Below are 26026 nucleotides of genomic sequence, written 5' to 3'. Positions count from 1 at the left end.
TGAAGAAGTTCACATAGATTTAATCTGTCCCCCCATACTTTTCCATTGTCCTGAGCACTCTATGGCTTAGGAAACTAAATCACCAAATAGAGTGAAACACACAAGCTTTCACCTTTAATTTGTTCTACTCCAATACTCATTGTGTTCTAAAATCAGTCATTGACAAGACCTCTTCATGACATGTTTTGCACCGCAACCTAATTCTTCAAAGATCACTGTGTAAGTGAATGACTCTCAAATTAACCTTTTCCCTGGCAAGCCTATTCCTCATGGAAAGATTTACCCACTGACTTTGAAAGAGGATGACGTTTTGAAGCAATAGCTACATGAACATTCGGACAAAGGCCTCATTTGGTACTCCACCTTCCCAGCAGCGGCATCAAATTTGTTTGTGACAAAAATGAATGAAGAATACAGACTATGCATTGAGTATCAAGACCTGAATGCAATTACTCCAAGAAACAAGTATGTATCATTTTCCCTCACATCTTGAGCTAGTTAAGCCTGAAAAAATATTCCCTTAATTGGAAGATGGCATTCAATTTCAGAAATGGTCATTTCGAATATCCAGTAATGCTTTTCAGCTTCTGTAATGCTCCTGCTGTCGTCCAGCATTTTGTAAACAACACATTCAGAAGCATCTTGGTATTCCTCCACGTGTGGAGGAATACCACTTTACCCATGACTGCTGACATCAGTCATAAAAATGCTAGTGTCAGAGCTTATTTTTCAATTATGCAGTATGTTGGTCTGGCAACCCATAATGCCCTTCAAGCAAAAGGAATTACCTCATCTGTGACCTCTCTCCGCTTTTGGAGTATTACTATGGCTAAACCATGACTACTAACATCAGTCATAATGATGCTGGTATCCTTTGGTGTTGAAAAGTGTCATGGGGGTAGGCATTATTGATATCTGATTTAACCTGGACAAAAGAAGACTGACATTCTTTACTCCATATATTCCTGGCATTCCTTTTTAAAAGGTTTTCCAAAGTTGTCGTTTTTTCCAAGACTTGTGGCACTAACTTGGAATAATACTCTAAATACTCCATGAACAGCCTTAAGCGATTTTTGTGACCTGGTTTAGGGGCGTCCTCGACAGTCATTTTGAACTCCATGTAGGAGGCTGGCTCACTATATGGTGTACACCTATTGGTGAGGCACCCTGCACCGAGTCAATGTAACCCTTAGTGATAGTTGTAGTGGTCTCTGATAACCAAAGCTCTCAAGGGGTAGCTGTGGAGAGCAGCTAAGGCCTATGCAGGCGGGTGTAAAGAGGTAACATTACCACACAGTCAGTCAGTGAAGCTTACAAACAAGAAAGAACCACACCAGTGTTGGAAAAATTCATTGTATTTAATATACAGCAACACTAAAACTACTTTGTATCTCCTACCCGGAGATATCAATACACATAGAAAAATACTTCAAAACATGTAAGTAAAGCATAGGAAACACATGGACCCCAATTGAGGTGCCAAACCATATTCTAAGACAATGGAATGCAAACCAAGTACCAAACCACGACTAACACCCGAGGGGCCTGGGGAAGCACAGAACCACCACAGGTAAGTAACTAAGAGTTGTTAGACACCTGTGTGCAGAGATGATACCCTGGGTCATTGTCAATAGGATAAAGTGGGGAAGTAGCAGTTGGCGTTTCACAAATTGAGGACCCTTCCTAGAAAGACCCTGAGTAACCTCTTTGGAAACAGTAAGGTTGGAGAACACCCCCAGCCGTGGATTCCCGTAGAACCAGGATACCCACACCAGAAAGCTCAGGTACATAGGTGAGAAGTGGTGTCGGAATTATCCATTATTTTCAAAGGGAACCTTGGATGTCCAGCAGCTACAGAGTCTCGTGGGCCAGGTGGGTGAAACCCAGATGTGGATTCTGGATGTGGAGTACCTGCAAAAAGAGGGGACAGAGTGCACACCACTCTGAGATGTCCAGAAGGAGCAGGGGCACAATGCCAGCCCTTGTAGGAGGTACTTTGCGGTAGCACAGAGGTCTTGAAGATGCAGTTGTGGAGCCCAGGCGATGATACAGAAGCCCTTGAGACATCCGCGAGCTGTCCCACATCGGTTGTCGAGATGCAGGTTGGTCAGCGGCTGGCAGGACCAACAACAAGCCTTGGCAAATGCAACAGACATGGAGAGATGGTAACACCTCTCCTGCACAGAAAAGCCTTTGTTCAGCCTTCTCCTGCCTGAGTTTAGGTCAGCAGCAGGAGTGCAGAACAGTGTCTGGGGTTGGCAGCAGCACTAACTTGCACGCAGACCCTGCAAGGCTACACAGGTAAATGGGGGATGTGGGGGTTCCTCTAAGGAGCACCCTAGTACATGGTATCAAGCAACTAACACTGGAATTGGTGTAGGTGCATGATTCCAACATGTTTGATCTCAAACTTGACCTGGTACAGTGAAGCCATTATGTAGTTGGACAACTCAACTTTGCAAGTTTCCACTACACACCTTAAAATGGCTTCTCGGCCCTTACTAAGCCAGCTCATGCAGGGACGCCCTCACACTTAGAACCATGCACCCTGCCTGTGGGCTGTAAGGCCTACGTAGGGGTGACTTACACATTTTAAGTGTAGTGACCAGGATAGAAGGAAAACCTTATATCAAGTGAAAGGTGCATGTACCATTTCACGCAGGCTCCAGTGGCAGACCTGCAGACACAGTTTGCATGGGCTCCTATGGTTGGCACAATACATGCTGCAGCCTTTGAGAGACCACTGGTATACCAGTGTTCTGTGTACCTTAGTACCATACACTTGGGATTTACAGGGGTACACCAGTATGCCAATTGTGGGTGTATAAAGTACTTATCATTGAAAGTGAGGAAAGAGCACAGACACAGGGTCCTGAGTAGCAGGATCCCAGGGTATTACAGTCAAACCACAAAAGACGCCAGTCAAAAAGTAGGGGTAACTATGCCAGAAAGATTCTACTTTCCTACACTCCACTCCTCTCTTTTAAATATGGCGGCCCAAATAGGCAACACCATCTTCAGCAAATTGGCACTCATCCCTATTTAAAGACAATCTAGGATGTCTGAGAATTTCCAGTACTTCATTTGACTTCTCATCATGTTCCCATATGTTCTTACCATACACCAGGATGTCATCCTGGAAGTTTGACATCCTATTTGTGCTGAAAAATTAATCTCAGAAAAATGAGGTTTGTGGAAACTAACCTATAGGGCTGTACTGATTGGCACCCTCTATTATAAATAAAGTAGGGTGTTTAGACACATCGCACCATTCAATGTGATGATATGCAGCCATCGTATGCAGTGCTGCAAATACCTGTGCCATTCATAGCATGCACAGCATCTCCGTTATATTGGGTAAGGATTCCCACTCTATCCAAATGTTGCAGTTAAGCAGGTTAATACATAATCTTAGTGACTTGTCTGAAGGGTATGCCAAGATCAGTGGGGCAAACCACTCTGAATGTTCAATATCCCCACCTCTCCTTGCACCCCTTTCATCCCAAATGCACCGTATGACCGTTGGAGCATAAATATTAATATCTCATGCAATGTAGGGCAGCAACCTATTTGCAGCACTGCATTGCTAGAGAACAGGATAGCGCCATGCCTACCAAAATCTGGAGCTGTCTTCCGAAGCACGGGTGCACAATTTGGCTGCCAAATTTGGCTGTAACTCACCAATGGTGCAAAGGTGCCTGCCGTCCAGTACAACATACTCTGCATAAACACACTCTTAAATGTTTCCCACTTTGTATGTGTGGTGTACGGTACAGCACACATCCAAAGTAAGAAACTTTTGGAGAAAAGAAGACTTCGGCCTCAAAGAAGAATATATTTTTATGCAAAGCCCTGTCTACAAATTTTAGTAGTAAGTGCTTCATGTTCAAAACCATGTGTGGTGTTTAATGCCTATGCTTTACCAATGATGCATCTCTTTGATTCAAAGTAACACATTTTGTGTTATTGTTATGCAACTTATCAGGGCAAACCAAATTTTGCGCTGGAAAGTGAATTCCAAATCAACATTTTTCAACAGTTTGTCACTTTTGATGAATTTGTATAGCCACAAGTATTGATAAACCTGGCCCCTTATCTGGTATTGCACCGTGATTAAAAATGATCTTATGTTGGAAAACTACTGGCCTTCCTAAAATCTTGCTAAATACCTCAGAATAAGTTTCCACCCTGTCCTAGGTGTCAAATTGCTAAAATCAATTTGCCTGACAGCTAAAAACCTGACTCTAGTTATGACCGGTTTGGTGTGACCCTGGTCAAGAATGATATTCAGTTCTCTTTGGTCCTCCAACTCCAACAAGTTCGAGCCTTACTTTGCTACATACACCACTCCCTTTGTCACATTTCCATCAAACTTGAGCACAACATTGAATTCCCCTTTCACACTCTCAGTATCATCAGTTGGAATATGTGGAATACTTCTTTCCCTAATAATGCGAACTGTGACCCCAAGTCAGCCACGACTCAAACTTCCCTTTTGCTTATGCAGATGTTACATTATGGAGGTTTTCTCTTCCTCCCTCCCACTGCAGCTACTTCAATTTCTTCAGACCCTCCCTCCTTAACATACCCCTCAGTTACGATCAACACAGAGTGACCGCCCTGCCCTTCGTTTTCAAGCTTGGATACGGTTTATTTATTTATTTATTAACAGTTTTCTATAGTGCGTACAAGACTCGTGGGTATCAGAGCGCTTAACATCGCATGGCATGAGTTGAAACAACAATGTGTAGAAGTCAACAAGATCTAGCAACAAAAAACGTAATTGGTATTACTTTAGACCTAGTCTATAAGTATCTAATATACTGTTTTCATTTAATGCTCTTCCAGTTCCATTCCTATGGAGAATTTCTAGCTATCGCCCCATAATAAGTCTTAGCTGGCTCTATGTCGTACCTATGGGAGGAACTTACTCATAAGAAAGAGCTTAATTTCCCTCTTAAATATGATAGAGTTTGTGATTTTTCTGATGTTAGCGGGAAGGGAGTTCCAAATTCTGGGGGCTACGCCTGAGAATGACCTCTCATATGTTCTTTTCTTCTTGAAGATTGGTGGTCTCAAGAGTAGGTAATTTTCCCTTCTGGTTGGTCTATTTCTTCCTGCAATTTCTATTTTGTTGGCAAGATATCTAGGTGTGTTGTGATGAATCGCTTTATGAGTTATACATGCTATTTTCAACTGTACTCTAGCTTCATATGGTAGCCAGTTTAAAGCTTTCAGGTGAGGGGATATATGGTCAAATTTCCTCGATCCTGTAATTAGCCTGGCTGCTGCATTGAGGCAGGCTTTTAGGGGTGCTGTGGAGATTTTTGGTAGTCCAGCTAGCGTTGTACATCCATATTCGATCCGTGATATAACCAGTGATTGCACAGCTAGTTTTAAGTCAGTCTCCGATAGAAAACATTTCATTTTTCTCAAATAGTTCAAGTGGAAACGTGCGTTTTTTGCCATTGTTTTGATATGAGTTTTCATATCCAGGTTCTCATCCAATGTGATTCCGAGTGATTTCGCCGAGTCAACTAGGGTAGGGATGCAATTTAACGCTGTGATCATTTTGGACCATTCCTTCACTACTGATTGATTCTTTTGTGGTGTGATAAGTAAGAATTCTGTTTTGTTTGCGTTTAGCTTGAGATGGTTGTTGGTTAGCCATTTTAGCGATAGGCATTACTAGATTTTAGATTTAGATTTTAGATTTTAGCGAAAGGCATTACTAGATTTACAGACCCAGTCAAAATGACCTTGTCCGTTACACTCAAGATATTTGTGCCAATGCAGGAGAATGCCAATGGTGCTGGGTGCATACACCAGATCACACTTTTGAGGATGAGGTGTCAAGACAAGGTGTCCAGGCATGCATATCAGGGTGTAAAATAGCGCCCAGAAAATGATGCGCTATGCTGTTGTGTATATGACCGAGGGTATATTGGAAATAGGCCCGATGCCCGACTCTGTCAGTTTTCACACTGCAATGTAGACCGCACTTGCCATTGGCCTCGATCCTAATGCTGGTCCTCAGCACAGGCTCTGATGAAAGCTACCCACTCCATCACAGGTTGAGATGGCGCTGAATTGGCTGTACACCCCCACGGGAATTACAGGGAAAGGCAGAAATGACAGTGCAGGCCGGAAAGTGCCAGAAAACACTGCAAGGTGCAGGCAGGTGGGCAGAAAGCTAGCTGTGCACAAGTGCCCAGTGTAGTTAAAGTTCTTAATGCCAGAGCGATAATGATGACACCGCTAGCACCTTACCCCAGCAGTAATTGCAAGGGCTTGGAACAGTGACACTCAACTACTTACACGTTCCTTTATAGAACATACTAGCAGCCCGCCCCAGAGTTGCCTGGGGCAGAAAGGGGCTGGGGGCAGTACACCCGCTCCCGCCCCAACCCCCTCCCACCCTGACTCCCTCCCGCCCTGACTCCCTCCCGCCCCCACTCCTCCCTCCTGCCCCCACTCCTCCCGCCTGTCCCTCTGTGCATGCCCCGACTCCCTCAAGCCCTGACTCCCTCCCGCCCTGATTTCAATTTTACTTTACTTTACCTGAGCTGCCGCTCCTTCCCGGATCTTGACTTAACCGCCACTCCTCTTTGCCATGATGCACCTGAGCCGCCGCTTCTACCAGCGCTCCTCACTTCACCGCCGCTCCTTGTCCGCCGCTCCTCCTCATCGTCATCACGCACGTCCCGGCCAGCGCTACGTCGCGGCCATAGCAGCGTCGCGGCCGGCGCTACTTTCAGGGCACTACTTTTTTTAAAAAGTTATATTTTTAAATGTACGTTTATTTTTTATTTTTTATAGCCTATGTCCATCTGCACACCCTGACAATTTCTACAATGTATCGGGTGTGTGGATTGGCGCTGTGGTTCCCGAATTTACCTGGCTCAAAGGTGTGTGTTCTCTCTTTATAATAGTAGTATAGATGGATAGATACAATTGATTTCACAAGCACAGCGCAAGCGTTATGCGGGAATAAACTAAAAAGTGCAGACAATCAGGGGCGGCTGGTGACATTTGAAAGTGGTGCGGCGTAAACTAATTTGCGTATTACACCGCAGCGAGTGAGCCCGAACCACCTTGTATCCATCCATACATCCACCCACCCACCCACCCATCCTGCATCCATACATCATTCATGCATCCACCCATCCATCCATCCAGCATGCATCCACCCATCATGCATGCATCCATCCATCCATCATGCATCCACCCATCATGCATGCATCCATACATCATTCATGCATCCATCCATCCACCCACCCATCCTGCATCCATACATCATTCATTCATGCATCCACCCATCCATCCATCATGCATCCACCCATCATGCATGCATCCATGCATCCATCCATCCATACATCATTCATGCATCCACCCATCCTGCATCCATACATCATTCATTCATGTATCCACCCACCCTGCATCCATACATCATTCATTCATGCATCCACCCATCCATCATGCATCCACCCATCATGCATGCATCCATGCATCCATCCATACATCATCCATCCACCCACCCATCCTGCATCCATACATCATTCATTCATGCATCCACCCATCCATCCTGCATCCATACATCATTCATTCATGCATCCACCCACCCATCCATCCTGCATCCATCATTTATGCATCCATCCACCCATCATGCATGCATCCATCCATGCACCCATCCACCCAACAATCGTTAATGCACCCACCCTGCATCCATCATTCATGTACTTTTATGACCATATATCTTGCACACAGCTTAGCGCCACAGTCTCATAAACTTGGGCTTCTGGTCGTAGTGGTGTCTGCAACCCTCGCCAGGGAGTGCATAAAAACACATGTTGCAATCTCACCACAATGCTGACAAACCTTAACATGTGCAGACAATTTATAGTGCCACAATTCCCGTAAACTGGGGCCTCTGGTCCAGTGATGCTGGTGTCTTCACGCACTGATTAAACGCCTCATTGATCACTGTAAAGCAGCGCTTTGGCAGAGACCTGATAAAACCTCAGCACCCAAATTGTTTGCGATGTAGAATTCCATTTTTTTATAAATGTGATGTTATAACAGGAGAGACATTTACTGTGCGTGGTGTTAAAGTGGAAACAGCCACAAATATGAAATGACTTCATCCGATGAATATCACAAACCACTGATTCTCTCTCCCTCGCACCCTCCCTCCCCCGCCTGCCGCGTCCATGTTCTGTTATCAGGTGTTTTTATCAACTATCTCTGCTTCTTGTGAGTCTCCGTAGCTCCGGGGGGAGGAGGGTTAATCCGGGCCTCAGTCCTTGTATTCCTGCACACTTTTACCGATTCCGAGTAACCACAGGCCTGTTTTATTTATTTTTCAGGGTTTTCGAGGGGCCTTCTTTTTGCCTGTTTATTCATTTCTTTGTAGACCGTCCCGACCTTAAGGCTGCTTCAGGGCCCCCTGCAATACTGACACCCCTCACAAATTGTCTGCTCCTTTCCACGCTCCAGGTAGTCCCTTACCTCGTGCCGTCTTTACTTTTCCTCCCCACGGCTGTACTCCTCGCGCTCCTGATGATGTCAGCACGTTCGTGCACACGGGCGGCGCTACTTCCAAGGGACTATTTTTTAAAGAGCGTATATTTTTGGGGGTTATATAGCCTATGTCACTCTGCAGACCCTGCCAATTCCAATGATGTATTGGGTGTTTGGATTGGCGCTGTGGTTCCCGAGTTTACCCGCCTCAAAGGTTCCCAGTTCTTACTTTATAATAGTATTATAGATTACATCACAACAATACCAAAACCTGAAATGGTCATTCATAGGACTATGAATATATAATTACCCATAGTATTGAGAATCAGGCAACAGTTTGCAAAAGTTGTTCTTTCTTCCACACTTACTTTCATTTGGAAGCCAGAAAAAGAGGGAGAGAGCGATAGAAACTGTATCGCACTTATGTAGCTGGGCCAATAAAGACCTCCAAATGCAACACAGAGACATCAAGGTTTGGCACCCAGGTAAACCTAAACCTCATACAATTCTGAAAATCTAGACTGAGGAGTCCAGGGTGGTCTGGCCTATGCAAATCCTGCCATTTTTCTTACTGGGAAGGTCCTGCAAACATTAAACTTTGTGTAAATTTGTATGCTTCAGACAAGTATAGTTACAGAATCTGCGAGGATTCACAATTGTCTTTCCACAAAGCATTCCCACATTTCCCCAGAACAAAATGGCATCCCACATGGGCGGGTGGGTCACTCCCCCTCAAGTCAAAAGTAACGTTTCTTCAGACCATAGGTCTTTAAACACATAAAACAGGTCACCCTATACAGTAATTCTAAAATGTGCTCAATTCATCACGACTTCCATTACAAACATCCAATTTCTATGTACTCTCTCCCAAATGTACACAATATTAAAACTATAATTCATACACACGTTTATAGACAAACATTTTTAAAACAATAAACATTTCTATTATACAATATATTCCTAAAACAATATATGTTGAATAACCTTTTATCTAAAAAACCTATCACAACTTCTATCATGTCTCTCGACCCTGCGTTACCTTTTCCATGGAAAACTTTTTGCTGCCACCATGTACTTTGCAATGGCTACTGAAATTAAAGATTGATCATATCTGTGAGAAGTTGTCGCTAAGCTGAGACTCATTCTTGCACCACAGACACTTTTATATCCTATCCCGTACTACATCTTTTCCAAAATCTTAATAGGGCGACTTGTGCCTGGACATGCAAGGATGTCATTCCCATCTCTACTCGAATTGCCTGGATCATGGATGAGTCCAGTAGTGACATGGGATTTTATGCATTTCCCTTCCTCTACATCCCAGCTGCTTTTGCCACTTAAGCAAATTACTTCTGCACCATATTGTAGTTGGGGTGGTATCATAGCGATGTAGGCCTTTAACACTAGTCTGAGAGACATTTCCCCATTGGTATGATTGAATTTTTTCAACCCACACACAGATGTCAGTGCTTTGGCTTTCTGGGCCCCCAAGTGCGTATACCACTTTAGAGACTGGTCAAACCAGACCAAGGTATTTGTACTCATTCACGATTTCCAGGTTAGATGGTCCTAGGTACCAATTGAACCACTCTCTTCCCAAAGCATAAAATCTTGGTCTTAACCATATTTACGGTTAAATGTCTTGCACCACAATATTTGCTAGACGCATCTTACTTCCGCTGCAGGCCCAACTCTGTCTGGTCCAAAATGACTATGTCATCTGCATTAAGTAAACCGGATACTTGTTTTCCATTCATTTTTTGGCTTGCACTTCTGTCTACTTCCAAAACCATTGGCAACTCTGCCAATAAAATAGCAATGAGTAAGGGGGCCAATACACAACCTTGTCTTGGGCCATTGTTGATCGCCATTTTCTAGGTCAAGGATCCCGCCATATCCTTAATAACTTGGGCCCAGTTCTGTGTGTAACTCCTGGATTACCACGAAGAGCCTTTCTGGGATATCATGTTTTTTTCAAGGTCTCTCAAAGACAACTCCTGTCGACCAGGTCAAACGCAGCACGGAAGTCTACAAAGCAACAATACAACTTCCCTCATTGCTCCATATACTTTTGCGCCACCGAGCGTAACAGTGGTCGATTGTTGAGTGACCTTCCTAAAAAAGCTCCTTGTTTCACCGGCACGATCAACCGCTGTTCCACCCAATCCTTCAAGCTACCCAGAATTATTTTGGCAAAGACCTTCTCACCGATATCCAACAGGTTAATCAGTCTATAGTTCTTCAGGGCTTTCTTGTCCCTCTTGTGTATTGGTCTGATTACGGACCCCTCCAATTTTTAGAAATGGCAAGATAGCGGGACAAACTTGAGGCGCCTCAAGTTTGTCCCGCCATCTTGCCATCTAGTCTCGATCTCTGCTTGAGACCCCGCGGGACTGGATACATCTTTAACAACCGGCAACTGAAGTGTGATGCGATTTGGATGAATGAAGAATGTGTGAGTATTTGTGAATTGGATACGATTGATTGAAGGGATGCGTGGGAGTTTGGTTGAATGAGTTGACTATGTATTATGTTAATGTAACTATGTTCTGATTTAATTTATATACGTAAAAATGGAATAAACATGGAATTCTTCTTTCACTTATCTGTTTTGAATGTTATGATTTCGGCTGGTCTAGTGAGTTTACTACTGATATAAAGTTAGGACTCGAGTAGAGCCCTTATCTCTATCTGCTTGGGTAGACTTTTTTGTATTTAACTGTTAATGTCTGTTAGAAGTTAGTCACTTTTTCTACGTATTCATCCATCAGTCTCATTGCCAGGCGTTAGTGGTACTCCAATTGTTGTGGAAGTACTATTTCACGGTGACTCGGACCCCTAAATAATTTTAAATGCTAGGGGTTATGGTCACTGTCTTCTCTTTGGGATACCTGAAAGCCTATTACTGTTGCAAAGTGCCATGCTTGAATAAACACGTAGTCAAAGGGGCAGTACTGCAAGCCTATGTTAAAGCTTTGTTTTGCAGGGTGATCAGTTTTCAGCCTGCTGTTTAGACTAAACATCTCCTTTGACCCAAAGTACTTCCCTAATGGCAAATCTTGTCTAGTAGAAGTGCAGTTGGGAAAGTCCACTTGCTCTATATTGTATGCACCCAATATTTCTTTAAACCATGGATCAAATTTCTTTGGGTTTAAATTTGTGATTAACCCCTTCCGTGCTCCCGTCGGCCGTCGGCCAACGGCCAACACAAGCACTACCTGCTGGGTGCTGCGCACGACCGTTGGCAGACGCAGCCCCCCTTCACCGAACACCCGCACCACGGCGGAATTGCAGCCGCGGTACACGGGTTAAAACATCCATTACAATGATCAAATTTTTACCATGCTTTTCGCACAATCCATCCACATCTTCCTTGAAGAGTCCCATCTCGACCCCATACTCCTCCTACGAACCCCATTGTTTGTATACATTCACAAGTACCAGGTTTTCATTCTTCCTATCTGTAACCAATAGTGATACCTTGCAGACATTTACATGACTTCACCTTTTTTTGCAATCCTTGTTGATATTAGAGTCATAACAACCCCGCCCCCAATGGACGACCACATTTTCTTTCCATGGCTGGCCTATAGAGCTTGGTGATGCCTTCAATTTCAGGGATTTTGTCGCATAGCCAGGCTTCCTGAAGACAATCTCTGCACACTGGGCTAGTTGTTTTACATTTTCAGTCTTATGCTGTCCTCCTAACCCATTTAGGTTCCATAATATAATTTTCAAGCTCACTGGGCAAAGCAGTTAACTGATGTGCTCAGACAAGGCTACAAGACCAATTGACATCAGAGCCCCTGGGTGGCGCTCATATGCAGCTTTTACTTGTTACTTCTTGAGCAGAACAAAGACTGACAAAAGCCACATGCCACCAGGTACCGGTGCCCAGGGGTACTGCTTTTCTATTTCCATATCCAGTTTGACACTTGGGGAAATATTCACAAGGTGATGAATCTGTAGTTAACTACCCACCAGAAACAAAATTACTGAAGGTAGGTATCTTATTCTTATGATCCAGACTTTATTCCATATATTCTTAACGTTGTACCCAAACAAGGGACTTTTATATTAAAGGCCAATTTTCCAAGTAGTCTCTGTAGCTGCTCCGAGACCACAAAGATTGGGTATTAAGACCGCTTTCTTAAACTGAATCGTCAACAATTTACGTACACTACATTCCATACAATGTCAATGTATACTTCACAGAATTGGGCATGAATGCTTCCTACTCAAGTTAGCATAACGAAAGTAAGACGCTGAATAATATCTGGTCTACTTGGCCAACATTAATAAGGGCAAGCATAAGCCATGTAATGCTGGTATTTTAATCATTCTAAATGTTTCCCTTTATTAGAACGAAAAAAGTTGGACACTTTAATGGCTGTTAGGCGAATTACAATGAGGTTATGTTGTACTTTCAGTTGAGATTTTGTATTTTCCTTTTCTTTTCAGTCTGTAGATTACAGTTTACACCAAAGTCATTTCGAACAGTAATGCCTTGTTTCTTGATCTTTAACTTCTGTCGTGGCTTGGTGGGAAAGCAAAAGACACACAATTGATGGACGGAATGCAGAACATTCAACCCCAGTCAAGGTATCTGGGTTAAATCCATCATACTTGTGTTCACCATGCCACCCCAGGTTAGACCTGGCCATATGGAAATCAGTCTTGACCCTGTGCCTCATGGGAACAGTCCAACCCGAACTGCAAGCCAGGCCCTCCCTGGACCGGAAACAAGCATCCTTGTTGGTGGCCAGCAGCTGGAACATGGAATTATTCTTTTGGATCTAGCGTTTGTCATGGACATTGGTCAGTCCGAATGCTCAACAGCAGTTGCCTCAGTTAAAGTCTGGTGGGTTTCATGGGTAAACTTACGTAGTCACCAAAACATAATTTACATCAGATTACATTGAATGAAACTCATTTTTTGCAAGACTAATACAAACTTATTCTATGTAAGACAAGAGACTAGCACATTCGCCCTGAGGCTGATCCTGTGTCCTAAAGCAGATTTTCCTTCTGGATGTCTTTGCTCTAGACAGAGGTCATCCAAGTATCTAATGTGATTCAGCCCCATGGATGCGTGTTTGATAGAAGTGTTCATGTTTTACATCCGTCAACATAGGATTGAGCTCAGGAGCACAATGTGCCCGCCTTCAGACTTTTTGAACACCTCTAAAGATTTTTTTTCCATGAAAAACAGACACAATCATTTATTTTCCACGTACGCAAATCTGATTAACAGATCGTCTGGATTTAGCAGTATGTGCTATAAAGAGGTCATAAGGCTGGTGGCTTACGCTTTCCGGTCAATTACAGAATACTGAAGTGATGGAAAGAGAGGAGGTATTACATCTGCTCATCTTCAAATCACACGCACAGGCACTCACGCGTCAGTCACTCGAACTGTCTACTCTGCCTAGCCACACACCAAATCTGAATGTGAAGAATTAAAAAGCAGGTTTGGTTTCCATGATTTTATTCTTGCACAGCTATAGTTTACAATGCATTAATGCAGTTCAGACACAGCCCAAACCCTGTCTCCCGAGAAATCATTACACAAGCAGGACGTAGCATGTTGAAGACCCTTCCAAAAAAATCCTTCTGAAAGGGCATTTACTTGGTGATGAATGTATTAGCCGTTGCAAGGCAGAGCGGGGAGTACATTTCCGAACTTCAACGAAGAAGGCACCGTGAGGACTCATTTTACATATGTACAAACTAGAACAAAAGTACACGTTTGTTTCCGCAGTTGTTTGACATTTTAATACACACTGTAAATTGTAAACCTCCACTTGCAAAAAAATACAAATACATTGATGCGTTTAGACAAAATATTTTCTGACTTACAGATGCAATACTTTAAAATATTTCGTAAGTGCTCTATCACAAATCAAGATTGGATTCTGCCAGCAGATACAATCTAGCCTTTAATGTACTTTATATATTTAATGTTCATAATATGCATATTTATATATCTATATATATACAGCTCTGCCATATATTCCTTTGCTGTACCTTTGGTTAAAAAAAATAAAACCCTCTCATAACAGTTCTCTGTGCCTTTCTTAAGAGTGCAGTTTGCATACTTAAGTAAGTGACAGTGGCAGTGTCGGTCGACCCCGCTTGATGCCAGGTACAGTGCTAATTACTCGCTGATGCTGTACTATTGAAAACGAAAAGCTCTCTCTAGCGATAGCAACACACAGAAAAACCCGATTTTAAACAGATTTTAATGTTTATCTAATTGTGTAAATTGTATTTTAAACGCTGCTACAATCTTTGTTGAGGGCATAACGCCAGAAATAGGCATTGTCAGGGGTTGATAACTTACGTGTGTACTCAGCGCTCTGTGATACCGCCTGCCCGCCCCGGTCCGACTCGGTATCCAATACCGTTGAGCGGAGGGCGGGACAGGTACGAGCCTGAGTCACTCACTTCCGCTTCCCCGCTGCAGCACAGAGCGGGTAGCGCTCTAGCCTTGCTGTTACTGGGGCTACTTAGGCGGCGAGGAGGCGAGGCACAGTGCGGTAAGGCTGACAGTGGCAGTGTCGGTCGACCCCGCTTGATGCCAGGTACAGTGCTAATTACTCGCTGATGCTGTACTATTGAAAACGAAAAGCTCTCTCTAGCGATAGCAACACACAGAAAAACCCGATTTTAAACAGATTTTAATGTTTATCTAATTGTGTAAATTGTATTTTAAACGCTGCTACAATCTTTGTTGAGGGCATAACGCCAGAAATAGGCATTGTCAGGGGTTGATAACTTACGTGTGTACTCAGCGCTCTGTGATACCGCCTGCCCGCCCCGGTCCGACTCGGTATCCAATACCGTTGAGCGGAGGGCGGGACAGGTACGAGCCTGAGTCACTCACTTCCGCTTCCCCGCTGCAGCACAGAGCGGGTAGCGCTCTAGCCTTGCTGTTACTGGGGCTACTTAGCCACTCGTCGGGATCAAGCGCGCAGCGTTTGCGCGCAGGGAGGCGCCTCTGACGCGCCGAAGACAAGCCAAAGACCTGCCCGTCTGCGCCCGTCCGCGCCAGAACGGGCCAGGGGCCATGTCGGTCTCTTCCACTCACCCGCTTGTCCCGCTCCCTGCTAGGATCACATACTCAGCCCAGGTACTAAAGGATTTACAGAGGATTGACTGTCACGGGGCCCTTAAACCAATCATTGAAGATTCTTTTTCTTATTTATATTGTAATTCCCAGTCTATTACTGATAGATCTGTGATTAGTTGTACACCACCACTTAAAACATCCAAAATCACCGGTCATAAAAACATTCTCTGTAATGTACGCTCCCTACCCAAGCATACCTCTGAAGTCTGGGATATTATTTCCACAAATGCACCGGACTACTGTTTTATGACCGAAACGTGGCTTAAACCCCATTCTACTCCTTCCATTACATTGGCCATCCCTTCTGGATATAAAATCATCCGGTTAGACAGACCTAAGAAAATTGGCGGTGGAATTGCTATTGCTCATAAGAGTCACATTGACTGTTCTGTCTTGGCAGAACTCTGCACACCAGACATCGAATTGCTGGTCTTTAAAACCTCTTTCCACCAAGCAAACCAGATTAGGAGCCTTAGTTTATCGTCCTCCTGGACCTAGCTCTAATTTTGTTAATACTTTATTGGAAAATCTTGCGCCGTATGTTCAAAAGGATAAAGACTTTTTGTTAATAGGTGATTTTAATTTTCACAGTGAACTCACAAATTGCAAAGAAGCACAGGCTTTTCTTAATGATCTTTTATTGTTAGGTCTTCGACCACACAATGTGGGCCCAACTCATGTGGCCGGACACACCTTAGACCTGGTAATAACCAACTTCCCCAATGTCACATGCATGCCACACACACAGGTCAGTTGGACGGACCATTTTATTCTTGAGTTTCATACTCCCTATCCTACAAATACTGCCCTCAAATCTACCAATATCCCCGAAATTCGACGTCAATGGCATAAGGTTAATGAGGCCTCGTTTTCTGAACAGTTTGTTCAATTTTACCATGAGATTCCTGATGACATCGATAAAGCTATTGACATGTTCAATAAAGACACCAAAATTGCCATAGATAAGATTGCTCCTTTAAAGCAATTTAGACCCCGACCAGCCAAAAAACAAGAGATCTGGTTCTCTGAAGAGCTCAGAAATCTCAAGAAAGCAGCCAGGAAACTAGAAAAAATATGGAGATCTACCCATCTAGTAACAGATAGGACACATTACTGGGACGCCCTAAGCATATATCACAAGGCTATCAGAATGGCGCGAAAAACCCATATTACTAACACTATCATGGCTGCAGATAACTCTCCTAGAGTACTGTACCAGGTCCTTCACTCTTTCACCAATCCCACAGCATGTGAGAGTGAAGACACACCGTCGCAATCACTTTGCGATGATATATCGCAATTCTTCTGCAATAAAATAGATCTTATCTATGCTAAAATAGTAAATACAAATAATACCCTGACTACAAACACAGCCCCGATTTTTCAGGATGCAGAACTTGATAGCGGCTCTCATACTTTGGACCTCTTCTCCCCTATCACCCATAAAGAAGTATCCCTGCTCATGGCGCAGATTAAAAGTGGAAGTCCTGATGACATCATCCCGGCAAGACTCATGCCTACCTTACTTGGAATTCTATCTCCCACCATTGAGAAACTTGTTAACCTATCCCTTTCCACAGGTTCTGTCCCTAAGCAGTGGAAACAAGCTTTGGTCAGACCAGTCAGGAAAAAAACCACAACTCCGTGGACTGACCTGTCTAACCTTAGACCTATTTCGTTGCTGCCATATCTGGGTAAGCTAGCTGAGAAGCATGTTAATCGTCAGCTATCTAGCTACATTGAGAAAGCTGGCGGCCTAGACTTTTCTCAATCTGGGTTTAGGCCGAAACACAGTACAGAGTCCACCCTCCTGTCTGTGTCTGACGATCTGCACATGTTTCAAGACAAGGGCTACTCAGTGATTTTGGTGTTATTAGACCTTTCAGCCGCGTTCGACACCGTGTCACATAACATCCTCATTGACCGGTTGTCGAACGTAGGGGTTAAGAACAACGCCCTTGCCTGGCTAAGGAGTTTTCTTACAGATCGGACCCAGACTGTCATCATGGGCAAATACAGATCAACTGAGGTGGGGATTACGAAAGGGGTGCCACAGGGCTCCTGCCTGAGCCCAACACTCTTTAACATCTACGTGGCACCCCTGGCAAGAGTGATGCGCAAATATGGTTTCATCCCCGTGTCATATGCGGATGACACGCAGCTCCTCTTCCCATTTCATAACCTCACCACAGAAATACGAAACTCCTTCTCCGATGGCATGAAAGCCGTCGCACTGTGGATGTCCACCAACTTCCTACAGTGCAATGTCAGCAAGACGGAAGTAATGCTGTTTGGAGACGCCAAATTACTGTGGACCCCTGACTGGTGGCCCTCTGATCTCGGTGTTGTTCCAGAGCCTAAACAGATTGTCAAAAATCTGGGGATACGCCTTGATCAGGACCTTTCGCTCAAACAGCACAGCAATGTGGTAGCTGGCGCATGCTTTCACATCATAAGCATGATGCGTAGAATTTTTCCACTGCTACCGGACTCCTCCAGAAGAACATTGGTGCAAGCCCTTATATTGAGTCGTATTGACTATTGTAATGGGCTACTCCTTTCTGCCAATGAAGGAGTTCTAGACAGGCTTCAGGTGGTCCAGAACACGGCAGCCCGCCTTGTTCTAAATGCTCCCCCTAGAACAGCATCAAAACCTCTGCTGCAGAAACTACACTGGTTGAGCATTAGACAAAGAGCCAAGTTCAAGATATGTTGTATCATTCACAAATGCCTGAATGGAAATGGCCCTACATATCTGGAGCAGAAATTTACCTTCTATACTCCCTCCAGATCGTTGAGATCTAGTGAGAATTTTCTGCTGGCTGTACCTCGTGTAAAAAAAACTAGACATGGAGGGAAAGCCCTATCTGTTGCGGGGCCCATACTGTGGAACAAACTGCCCCTGACCCTTAGGCTCTGCACAGATCATTTAAAGTTTAGGAAGCAACTCAAAACTCTGCTATTCACCGATAAAATCTAGACCCATTCTCTCATCTGCATAGTGTTGGACTCTATCTGGTATCACAGCGCAGAGATACTCCGGTTGGAGTCGATTCCAGCGCTATAGAAACCCATAAATAAATAAATAAATAAATACCATTCGTACGTCCCCATAAAGTGTATATTTTAGGAATTGCCTTTTGTGGAGTGCATGGGTGCTTTCTGCTGAGCAAGCAATTGCACAGCAAGTTCGCACCCCAAACGTCTCAGTACCATTTCCTACAATGTGTTAGGATTTGCTGGGGGACAAGGCGGTAAAGTGCTATTTGCTGGACTCGTACCTATGAGGTTCCATTGAAATTCACAAGGAACCTTAAGTGTATACGTTGGAAAATGCCCTGCATACTCCACAAATTGTATGTTTTCAAACACAAAGCAGATTTCATTGGCTCTTCTGGAGAGTTTAGTGGGCAATAATCTCTTTGGAAAGCCTATGATGGGCACCATGACTCATTAAATTCGACTACCACCTCTCCTAACCCTCTACTGAGGTTCAGGAGCTGGCACAGTCACGGCGTTGGCCTAAACTGCAGTCAGCAAAGGTAGGCTGGTTCACAATCCATTCTATCAAGAACGGAGAAGACAGATCGTAACAAGGTGCTAGTCTTTTGCCCCATCGTCTCCATTGTGAAAGCAGGTCAGTCCTCAAAAAACAGTGCTCAGCAGGTAAGCTTGTGTTCATGTGTTCCAGTTTGGCAAAAGGACGCCGTTGAACCTTTGAATCTAGAAGGTCAGAGTGGGCGGAGACCATTCTGGACACTTGACCAGGCCTCCTAGAATTCAGGTTTCCCTTCCAGAAATAAAATCCAAGACTTTGATGCAAATTGATGACATTTCAGGCTCCTCAGCAATATGAAGACTGCGCAGTTTAGTTCCAAAGCGTATGGACAACTCCACCACGTTGACATTTAGAAGGAATTATGTACAAGCCACTGACTCAGTTTCACGTCCAGAAGAAAGAAATCCAATCTCTGCAACCAGGTCAGCACGAGGCACTCCGTCGTCATCACCATGTGACGTGATTTAAAATGTGAGTTTGTCCATCTTGGGATGCTGCCCTGCAGCAGCCCCATTCAGCAGACCCTGGGCAAGTCTGGTGGCTGCTCGCTAGGAGACACTCGGTACTGGACCTTTGTGTTGGTGATGGCACCATGTTTCTGCCGCAGGTGAAGCCTCAGTTGACTTTTGTGGCGGAAATGCAAATTACACTTTTCACACTAAAAATAAGAAAATAAGACATTCATGTTAGTGTCTACATATTGCCTTAACCCAGACGATAAAAATCCATAAATTCAAGATCATAGCTTCTGGTTCTGCCTGTTTTGCCTCGTCACTGTCTTACTCTTCATTCCTAGACTGATGCAAAAGCACTTTGTACATTTGTTGCAGAATGCATAGAACTGTTGCATACAGCTAAAATAATTCAGAAGTCTAAGTCTGATCTTGCACTACTTTCTAATAGGATCCCTAAAGTAGTAGTGAATATAGAAACATAATTTGAGGCTTCATTCCTAGATACCGCTTAACTTCTCTGATTTTAATAATTTTTATGAGGAACTAATGAGTCTAAACGCAACTATTGTGTGTAAAGAAATGGGTAGCCCAGAGTTTTGGTAGGAAGAGGAAATACCATTTTTTAAATTGAATGGGCCTTAAGGAAATAGGGCTATCCAGTGGTGTATTTGCAGTCGCCAAAATATACCTACATTCTGACCCAATGTTCTCACTTTAAAAGAAATTGAGAGATACTGGGCTTAAAGATTTCTGTCCAGTACTTAACTGGAAAACGTGTGAGCTCTTGGAACAAGCAGAACACTAGCATTAAATAACGCAAAGAAAAGAAATAAAACATTAGAGAACCATCTGGGAATGCTACGTCTGATACCTAGGTAATCAACTTGGTTCAACTGGTTTTAAGAGGCGATTTTGCAGAGACGTCTTATGATCTTCTACCTTAAACTTAAAACTATAAAGCGCTCCATTTTAAAAAACTGGAATCCAGCGTTGGTTGGCATTGGCTTACAGAAGATCGCACAGGCTGGAGGACTTACATGATAAGGTTTCTCCCCTGTGTGGATCCGCAGGTGACTTTTCAGCGTTTGCAGGTGCCTGAAGCGGGTGCCACAGATTTCGCAGGGATACGGTTTTTCACCTGTGTGGATCAGTACATGTGCTCGTAGATGAGCAACCTGTGAGAAGGACAAGATGTTGCACATGAAATACAATTCAGAAAACAGCACATGCATTTTTCTCTATTATTCTATTGTGCACTTTCACTTAACCTGTCAGATTCAACTTCGCTTGCACAGATTGGAAAGAACTAAAGACCGCTTTAAGAGGTTTGGAAATTATACGGTGGGTTAAACCTAGATATCCAAGTTTGCATGATGTTGTGCAGGTCATTCAAGATAATCTACAACCCTGTATATAACAAAAACATTTTAAGTCATTTGTTGATAGCCTATGTAGTTGTATCTTAGAAGGGCATCTCAGAAAAATGTGGGGGCAGTTGTACTAAAGTGAGGTGGCAAACCAGTCTATTTTCTGCACTCTGTATGCTTTGCGTCTTCACATTGGTTTTGCACTGAGACTGTCATGCTAGTCAGATTCTGGGTACAATGTCCATTTGCAGAGTCCTTAAAATCTCCTGCCTCATTAAAATTCGTGAAGCAGGAGTGTTTGTGACTCTGGGAATAGCAGCAGCTTTCAGAAGCTACCGTCCCCTTGCCCTGTGCCTGCTCTCCTCAATGCGGACAGCCACAACTCATTACTTTTAACCTGTTACAACCACCTTTCAGATCAATTGTTTACAGTCGCAAATCATCTAAACACTTCATGTGAAGCAGAAAGTAGAGTGCAATCCCCGTTAGAACTCCATCAGCCTGATTCATCAAGCCGAATTGCGCTCGCAAAGGGCCAGATTCTGAGAATCTGGCCCTTTGTGAGCGCAATTTTTGCATTTGGGATTCATCATCCCAAATGCAAAAATCGGTAATTGCTAATTCGCTAAATTGCGAGGAATTACATTTAAGGAATCTCTATTTGAGATTCCTTAAATGCAATTCAACCATTTTTAAATTGCTAATTCGCAATTTCGGGCCTCTATTTACCGAGAGGTCAGACCTCTCGGTAAATAGCAAAAACGTAGAAAAATGCTTTTAAAAGCATTTTTCTATGTTGCATGTTGCACACACACATGTCCTTTGGACATGTGTGCGCAACACCTGTTTCAATTTGCATTTAAGGGGTGCTACAGGGCGTCCTTTGGACACCCCAGGCACCCTTTAAATCGCTATCTTATTTGCGATTAGCTAATTGCTAATCGCAAATAAGGAATACTCCCCATTCATTCCTATGGGCCTTTTGGCCTATAGGAATGAATGGGGAGTTATTCCTTATTTGCGATTAGCAATTTGCTACTCGCAAATAAGGAATGTGTAGGAATCGCTATTTATTTAGCAATTCCTACATGAATACCGTTTTTCGAGTCCTTAATAGCGATTCGCTATGAATCGCTATTAGGGGCTCGCAAAACGGCCCGTTGATGAATCAGGCTGCATGTCTTTTGAGAGTCGGTACGAGTCGCAAAATCTACTTCACTAGTTGGAAATATATTTTACACTTTCACATTGCGACACTGTTTTATGGTCACAAAGTATGTGATTTTGTGAATAGAAGGCTTTTCAATCCTAAGATAGTTGACTTTAGGATTTCAGTAAATTTGTGGGTGGCTGGATCAAGTTAGCCAGACAACATTCCAAGCAGAGGTACGGTATAAGGCAGCCTAACTACCCAGGCTCTTCAGATACCATGGCCTTCTGAAAAAACTACCAATATCCGTACTAGAAAGTCCACCACTAGCCACGCTTTGGACTGATTATGGGCTACAATTGAAGCAGCTGCCATTTTAAAGGGAAAAAAGTAAACCAACGTGTTCAAGATCTAACGAAGACTGGGGAAAAAGGACCCCCCCCCCCCCCGCATGTTGTACATGTAAACAAACGAATTAGTATTACTGTAAAGTGAGTGAATTTCATGGAATGTTTGTAAACAAACCTGCACAAACCGTGCTCCACAGGTTTCGCACTTGTACGGCTTCTCACCAGAATGGATCCTCGTGTGGGTTTTCAGGTTTGCCGGTCGGTTGAACTGGGCCCCGCAGATGTTGCAACGATAGGGTTTCTCCCCTTTTGTAGAAAAAAGTAAAGGACATCTTATAATGCGGTTTGCCTAGTACTGTTAATTTTCAAAATCAGTGTCAAATAGGAACTACTACACAAGACCTATGTACTGAAGCCCTGTACATCTCCCAACTCGGTTAGCTCATAGGCAGTTGTCACAACTGAAGATGGAAAAGCTCCCACTTGATAATTGTATGGAGCAAGGAACCCATCATAAAGGGAAAAAAAACGTGTCAAATGATGCAAACCGATTTAGATTCCATCCTTAATGTAATAATGCATTTTTTTTTGTTTTTAGCAAAAGGGGCTATTTATCTTTGCTATTTCCATCAGACACCTCAGTAATTATAGGAACAGGGTGACATACATCACATCTTAATTTCAGTGTTACATGAAGGTACTTGCATTGCTAGTCTAGTTCATTATTGATACTAAGATTAAGAATGCAGCTCACGCTACTAACAAACAGACAATGATAAGTTTCACAAAACCAGTGTTGAGAAGAAGAATGGCAGAGTAAACCCTGATGTACAAAATTTGGTAATTCGCACTGCTGACAAAGAGGAGGTGGATTTGCCTACTCCTTCAAAGTTATTGTGGACTGCCAGGGGACTATTTGTCTAGGAGTTTTTTGGCCTATTTGACTTTTTCTTTTTCAAAATCGCCTTAAGGGAGTAGCTTTTCTTTTTTCTGGGTGTATGGTCTTCCCGTAGGAAGTTGCATTATTCAACCTCCACTTCCCTGGATGTAAACTGTCCAAAGAAATTGAAATCTTTACACGTTGGATTTGGGGTACTGGACCTCTGTAAAGATGCAATTTCCAAAGACCTCAATGTTCCTCCTTCCTGAAAGACACCGCTTACCCCTCCATCATCGCCATTACCCAAGCAGAATGAGCGGACACTAGCTCAAACTGGAGCCAGGATCGGTTCAGGCACGGAGTATGCCACAGGGATACTACAACGTGCCACCAGCAGTGCCTTTCACACATCCATTCAGATGCAGGGGTCTAGGAAAGGAACCCCAGTAACATACCTGTATGAACCGTTTTGTGGCTGGCTAGGTTTCCCTTGTAGCGGAATGAGGCCTGGCAACGGTCACACTTGTAGGGTTTGTCACTGTGCATCTGCAGGTTATGTCGCTTCAGAGAGCCTTCCTCCGAGAACCTGGAGTCGCATTCATTGCAGAAGAAGGTACCATTCTCTGCAGGAAACAAGTGCGAGAAATAACTCAGCATGCCATTTACTAATAAAGATATTCAGAAAAAAAGCTATTTATAGCATGTATATCTATCTGCACTACATGGGTATGTCCCCAAGAGTGAAATTCAAGGGCAGTAAAATCAGGGCCCTGTTGGATTCAGAAATCAGATATCTGAAAATCTAGACAAAGATGTAATGCTAGACTATCAAGGTAATGAGACTACATCAAGCGGGTGCAAATAAGAGAAATAGAGACAGAATTGAATTGAAGGGGTTTTGCTGTGGAGTGTGAGCTACACAGGCTTGCTCACTGAGAACGACTCAACCTGCGCTATTGCATGGAGCCTATATTCCTTGAGCTCAAACTCGCATTGCTATCTAAGAACGAAGAAACAGAATGGACCAGGGCTACTAATTTTAAACCTACTTGACAGTGACCGTCCACTTGTAGCTTCAAGGTATGCTGAAACTATGAGGAACTGACAGCCACCAAGCCACACTCTCTGTAACGCTCACCCACTAATTCTGAATGTTTTGCTGGAATCGTATTCGGACTACTTTGACTAGAAAGGAGACGGTCTTACAGCAGCCATGGTATTCTCAAGTACAACAATTGACACTTTGGTACAAGAATCGGCTAAGGCGTTCTGACAGACCAGGCTTTGGTAAGAGCCGTACGTGCACATTGTTTATCATCTCCCTGTAGGTCCATACTGGAGTCTTCTGCTACGAGTCCGCAAGCCTTCCAGAGAGCTTGTTCTGGTTTTGTGAGCCTGAGCTGACCAATTAATAATCCTTAAGGATGTAATAAGGCTTTCGCTACCATGTATACTACCAGAAAGGCATCTAAAGAATGGATGTTTGCATGCACAAACCAAAGTACCCGTTGTCCCTCAGCCTGGATGCAGGGTACTAAACGTCTGTATGATTTTGGAGTAATGGTTATATTTAATTCTAGTATTCCTCGACTCATTGCAAATTTGTTGGTAATACTGCTCGAATACAATTTTTTTTTTTTCCTAAACACAACAGTGACTGAGATAGATGCACACCACAACCCTAGTCCCCACAGTACAAACCAACAACATTTGATAAGTACTAAAATCCATCCAGTCCTGCTGTAAACTGATGGTCCTTTAAATCTGTATTATTTGGAATGGTAGAACACTATTAAATACTACATTAATTCTTGAATGTTAACAAGCATTCATACGGATGCAAACAAGATTGCTTTTTAAAATTCTTATTTTGCATATTGTAATTCACACACGCCAACAGAGCTTACACGAGATTAGTTCTCATTTTTAAGGGCTAATAGATTGTAAAATTGACAATTTAGAGGGGATACATCCTGGCCACTGATGTTTATGGACCAAATGATGCAATTTAATGCTGGACCACTAGAATTATGCGTTTCTGTAACCATGGCGTTTTCCTATATTTATGGATTTGCTGTGCCTGCAGCATAATCCATCATCAACTGCAAATTTTTACAAAAAAGTTTCAATTTCTAAAGGATCAAAAGTTACTAAATACTATGAGCCCGATTCACAGAACTAACTTAAGACAAAATCCTAAACTTACTACTTTTGGTATTCACAGAAGTTAGGATTTTGTCTTAAGTTTGTCTTAAGACAGACTTAAGACAAAATCCTAACGTAAGTCTGTCTTAAGACAAACTTAAGACAAAATCTTAACTTCTGTGAATACCAAAAGTAGTAAGTTTAGAATTTTGTCTTAAGTTAGTTCTGTGAATCGGGCCCTCTATGTATTGGCAGGCCCGTTGCAAATGTCATCTGGCCATCTTTCTGGTGGGCAATTGTTGTGGTACACAGATGAGGTGAACCATTTGCCGGGACAGTGTTCATGCATATAAAAAAAATTCAATAATGAAGTAATACCGCCACAGAATCAGACTCTGTACGGTGCATACTTTGCCTTTTCTTGCTGCATAATTTAGTCAGACATACTGCATAATTTGGTCCACTCAT

At 43.3% G+C, this 26026-nt stretch overlaps 1 protein-coding gene and 1 long non-coding RNA gene across 5 annotated transcripts in view; one reads left to right on the top strand and one right to left on the bottom strand.

Moving 5' to 3' along the window:
- The window catches only part of LOC144791566 (uncharacterized), a 291511-nt gene that overhangs the window by 23634 nt on the left and 241851 nt on the right, over positions 1-26026 (top strand). The gene's annotated exons all lie outside the window — the stretch shown is intronic.
- The window catches only part of BCL6 (BCL6 transcription repressor), a 212062-nt gene continuing 204760 nt past the window's right edge, over positions 18725-26026 (bottom strand). For 3 of the 4 annotated variants that reach the window (XM_078666287.1, XM_078666286.1, XM_078666288.1), the window contains 4 exons: positions 23869-24036; positions 22709-22839; positions 20704-20841; positions 18725-19869 (listed from right to left, as the gene is read on the bottom strand). In XM_078666287.1, coding sequence (XP_078522413.1) covers positions 19726-19869; positions 20704-20841; positions 22709-22839; positions 23869-24036 — 581 coding nt within the window. In that variant the 3' untranslated portion in view covers positions 18725-19725. The remainder of the gene's footprint in view (positions 19870-20703; positions 20842-22708; positions 22840-23868; positions 24037-26026) is intronic. The other variant, XM_078666289.1, reaches the window with a different exon arrangement.

This window comes from Lissotriton helveticus, chromosome 11, assembly GCF_964261635.1.
Source record: "Lissotriton helveticus chromosome 11, aLisHel1.1, whole genome shotgun sequence".
Taxonomy (NCBI): domain Eukaryota; kingdom Metazoa; phylum Chordata; class Amphibia; order Caudata; family Salamandridae; genus Lissotriton; species Lissotriton helveticus.
Note: the sequence above shows the minus strand (reverse complement) of the source record. Positions and strands in the feature narration are given on the sequence as shown.